Raw genomic sequence first — 4,903 nt, 5'->3', positions numbered from 1 at the left:
TGCAAAAGGAGCAATGTAAGAAATAGGAATCCTGTAATACAACCATATGTGGATAGGTGATTTCTAATCCTCCTTATTCTGGCTGCTGTGATCGAAGGTTAAGAGTCAGAGGGGCAACATTGCTAAAGCTAGTTTTAGTACTGTACTTGCAGTCATTCAACAGCTTTTTTTTTCTCTCCCTAAAACAGTCCAGAGACTTTCAGCAGCTAGATCTTTAATTAAAGCCAAAAGGCAACTTTAAAATTAGTTCTTTTAATTAATTGTCCTTCAGGTTGTACAATCTGTGATTGCACTATTCTTAGTTATTAAGCACAGTTTGGTCTTCAAAAAAAATCAAGATGTCGTTGAAATGAATGATTTAAAATGAAGCTAGTCTAAAAATATGGAGAAATACAACAGGGCAAATTATTATGTAAGTGTCTATGTATTTTGCACATGCCACTATTTTCCTTTAAGATAAAATAAAATAAAATAAATTGGAGAGAAAAGTTATCATTGCCCAGGGAAGCTAAGTCATTGATCTGATGCCACTTTTAAGTTGACTGTTTTTCCATAATTGTCATTACCTGTGCTCTGTAATTAAATAATAATGTAGAGACTGAAGACTTAAAGTCGCTTGCAAGTTGCATCCCAAATTATATGAAACAAACTGAGTCAGTCCCCAAACTGATGCCAAATTATCTTAGGATGTATTTTCATAGTGAATCAAACTATTTTCTCAGGATCCCTTTGTAATAGTCAGTTTCAGATATAATGCCCAGTACACATTTGATTAGAAAGGTAGACATCAGGGTCTTGAAAATGGAAATTAATGGACTCTTCACCACTGATACGTCTGCTATCAGGCAAAGCTTCTGCCCTCTCATCTATAGCAGTAGTTCTCAAGCATTACAACACATCAGACTCGCCAGGGGAGGTTTCACAAATTTCCAATTCCCAAGGTGCACCTGTGACCAATCAAATCAGACTCATTGGTGGTGCAACCTATGCTTCAGTGTTTTTACAAACTTCCCAGGAGGTTCTAATGTGCAGCAACATTTGATGACCAGTGAAGCAGTCTAGTCCAGTCAACGAATTTCCAGGCTTGCTGCCTATACCATTTTGGTTCAAAATTGGCAGTGTGAAGCACATCTGTTTTTATTTTTTTAACTCTTCAACTCTTCTGGAGTATAGAAACCACCTCAACAGTAATGAAGCTACTCCTTTATTTTTTTATTTATTTTTTTTAAATATTTTTTTTTATTTATTTCTAGGAGAGAGAGAGACAGCGTGAGCAGGGGAGGGTCAGAGAGAGAGGGAGACACAGACTCTGAAATAGGCTCCAGGCTCTGAGCTGGCAGTCAGCACAGAGCCCGACGCGGGGCTCAAACCCATGAACCGCGAGATCATGACCTAAGCGAAAGTCAGGCGCTTAACCGACTAAGCCACCCAGGCGCCCCTGAAGCTACTCCTTTAAACAAGGACAAACAAAGTGTAAAAGGTGGATAATAAGAGTTTGTTGTAGATACCTTTTGGAGTGTCTACTTGGTTCATGAGAAACTCTTTAGCTTCCTTCTTCTCTCCATCCACACCAGAGCCTTCTGGTGGCCATCGGACCCAAGAGGCAACTTTAATTACCAAGTCTGGGATTTTTGAACTGAAATTCAGAGTTCATAGTTCTTTGTGGATGCATGTATGTGCTGTGGAATGGCTGAATGTTCTGGAAGGTGGGCAGTAGCTGAGAATTATGGGGAGAGAGAATTCGCTTTGCAAACAAATCAGAGGTGAACGGCGGGGGCAATGCTCCTGAGCCTCCCCAAGTAGACAGCTGTTGTTTTGGTTTGCTTGACATCCCTCCCGTTTTGTTGGCAATACCTTCTTCCTCAGGGACCCTCTCATTCCCGTTCCATGTGGCCCTGGGGACAACTGACAAGTCAAGCCTACCAGCCTCTTATTCCTGGAGCAAGGACTCAAAGCAGAAAAAGGCTGCACTGTCAATTTGGCGACCATCGTCGGGAGAAACTATTAGCTCCTGCTATAGGGTCCCTGCAGCTCCCCGGATTCCTGTGCCTCCTGGGGTCTGATTGTTCAACAAGTCTTTGAATTCTAAGATCAAACATGTCTGTCTGGTGCTTGCAATTTAAGAATCCCAACACAGTGTTTTAGGTCCCAGCTCAAGTCCATGTGGACGTTTGTAGCATTCTGTCTTGGGCTTCACGAGGCACTCCTGCATCCTTAGGCATTTTTAGCTCATGGTGTTTTTGATATTTGTAACTACCGGTCTTAACTAGCACAGACCTTTAATTGACTACATTTATGTGGATGGTCATGAAACTCACTAAAGCAGGATCCAGGCTCTCCAGGATTCTCCTCCAGTCTTCAAGGTCATAACCAAGATAGCCCCACTATTTTATCATTTTGTATGCTTTCTGAAGCCTCAGTTATTTATTTGCATTCTGTAAGTATGAACATCTTGGCGAAAAATTCATAACAAAGGTATACTTTGTGAACAATGGGATTAAAAGCTTATCAAACAGAAACATGGCTCTAAATAATGACCCTTTGAACAGGAGCCCAAATCTACTCCTGAAAAAAGAGCTCTTATTTCCTCTATCAAGCGACATTAAATGAAATTATAGTACTGCCATTAAATCCAATTGTACACCAATAATTTTTCATTTCCAATGGTACTCTTCTTTATTAAAAAATCTTTATTAAATAACAAAATATTCCAGCTAATATAAGTACTTCCTTGTGCTCAATATTAATATACTTGGCACACGATTCGAGGCCATCTCCTTGATTTCAGGAAGTACATGATTTTTTCCTTGTGGCAGTAAGTAGAGTTATAGTGATCGCTTCCTCCATTTCTCCAGGCCAAGTCACAGAAGTAGTGAGAGGTGTAGGGTGTTCAGATGGATGGCTTCTTAAATCTGGATCCATGGATTAAAAGGTTTAAATATTATTAGAATTCAGAGATAATTGGTAAAAACAAAACATCTTTAAAAAAAAAGCACAGCACAGTGCTAAGAGGCTTAAGTGATTAACAATGTTGGGATCTTTGGCAAACTCTGGCAAACTTTGGCAAACGGATGAACCTTCACGTGATCATAAAGTCTGACCAGTGCGCAGTGCTTCCTTTTCTAAGAGTCTAAGGGAAGGGTAAACAGTATCTTGGAATATTCTGGTAATGAATACAAGGTAAATAAAAGGAGGCAGCTTAAGAGGTATTCTTCTGAGCATCATACTTTATTTTTAATACAAATAGGTAATAAAACAAAAGGTACCTGGATATCTTTAAAACAAGAATACACTTTCTGTGTATCAAGCCATCATTTACAGATTAACACTGCCAAAATTTTGAATTAAGAACTCTTAATTTGTTTCCATAAGATTATAGGAGATAAAAAAGATTCTATGTAGGATGAGAACGAACAAACAAGAACCAATTCAAAGTCCTAAAATCTTGTCTCTGTATTAATTCCTTTGCTGCCAAAAAGATCACACACATCTACAAAAAGAGCGTCGGCATCCTTAACATTGGACACTATTTACAAAATAACTTTATTTCTCAGTTACTTTGGAGTCTGTGGGCCTGCCGGATACATGCTCTGCGGTCCCCACTCAGTGGCGTCACAAGTACTCTGCTGCTTGCCAGCCGGACCACCGCATCTTGGCTCCGGAGGGAGGCCTCACACCAGCTCGTAGTACTTCCCTGTCTGGGGGTCAAAGTAACAGTTCAGACATGGGTCATAGAGCAGAGTCAGCACCTCCTCGTCCTCTCCCACGCTTGGGTCTTCTTCACCTGCGGGGAGGGGAACCACAGACACGTTAGCCGCCTGCATGGCCAGGAATTCCTGAACCGGAAGGGCAGAAGGCCAAGGAGGCAAAAAGCTCCATCCCTCCCTGGAGATGCTCTTTCTGTGGGCAGAATGGCAAGGCCGGGGCCGTGGGGGAGCAACCCGGGCCTGCGGACTCAGTACTGCAGTGCAGGGTGAGGTGGCCAGCTCCCTGTGAAGGACTTGAGAAGCTGAGCTCTGAGAACTGTCAGGGAGGGAGCCGAGAAAGGACAGGGCCCAGGGACCAAAGGGATCAGGGATGCGGGTGGGACTCAAGACTTGGGGGTGACAGTTGAGATTTTGTCATGGGCCAGAGCTGTGCGAATGCACCTTAAGAATGCTACCAAATAAACCTGAATTAAAATGATAATGTCGTTTAGGACACAGAGCATGGGACACATATGGAAAGCTGTCGGGTGATGTGTCATTTTATTAGTGGTAGGAAGGTCCTTCAAGTTTGCTAGTCACACGGACATGGCTTCATATGTGTCCCTTGTGACACCATTTAGACGGTTTGGAGGAACTCCTGCTGCCTATGTTTATTATTATTTTTTAAACGTTTAATTTTGATATATATAGACAGAGCACAAGTAGGAGAGGAGCAGAGAGAGGAGACAGAGGGTCCAAAGCAGGCTCTGCGCTGACAGCCGTGAGCCCCGTGTGGGGCTTGAATTCACGAACTGGGAGATCATGACCTGAAATGAAGTCAGACGCTCAACCGACTTAGCCACCCAGGTGCCCCGCTGCTGCCTGTTATCAGCAGGTTTGGTTGGTTTCCAACACATGGCATGGAATGAAAAAAAAAAAGACTGTTTTATGATGAAGATGTTTCCTGAGCACCTTATATGTGCCAGTGTTGTGCTAAGTACTTGTGCACTTGATACCATCACCAGCACGTGAGTGCCTCCTGAGTACTTCTGAAAACCAGGTACTAAGGGTCCAGAAGTCGGGAGGGCAAGACCTCCCTGAGCTGGAGAGGATCTGAGCAGGCTCAGGGAGGAGGGGTGGGTAGGACAACACTCCTCTCGCTTCCTTACCACAGGCTCCTCAGGACCAGAGAAAACCGTCTTTGGGCTGTGAGCTCA

At 42.9% G+C, this 4,903-nt stretch overlaps 1 protein-coding gene across 5 annotated transcripts in view; it reads right to left on the bottom strand.

Moving 5' to 3' along the window:
• Positions 1-2,865: 2,865 nt before the first annotated feature.
• Positions 2,866-4,903, bottom strand: part of CFAP20DC (CFAP20 domain containing) — a 237,212-nt gene continuing 235,174 nt past the window's right edge. For 4 of the 5 annotated variants that reach the window (XM_077776734.1, XM_077776735.1, XM_077776739.1 and 1 more), the window contains one exon: positions 3,273-3,784. In XM_077776734.1, the coding sequence (XP_077632860.1) occupies positions 3,672-3,784 (113 nt within the window). In that variant the 3' untranslated portion in view covers positions 3,273-3,671. Of the gene's footprint in view, positions 2,913-3,272; positions 3,785-4,903 lie in introns of those variants that run through there. The other variant, XR_013338258.1, reaches the window with a different exon arrangement.

The sequence above is a fragment of the Crocuta crocuta genome, unplaced genomic scaffold (assembly GCF_008692635.1).
Source record: "Crocuta crocuta isolate KB4526 unplaced genomic scaffold, BGI_CrCroc_1.0 scaffold87, whole genome shotgun sequence".
NCBI lineage: Eukaryota > Metazoa > Chordata > Mammalia > Carnivora > Hyaenidae > Crocuta > Crocuta crocuta.
This window is presented reverse-complemented; position numbering and strand designations above follow the sequence as displayed.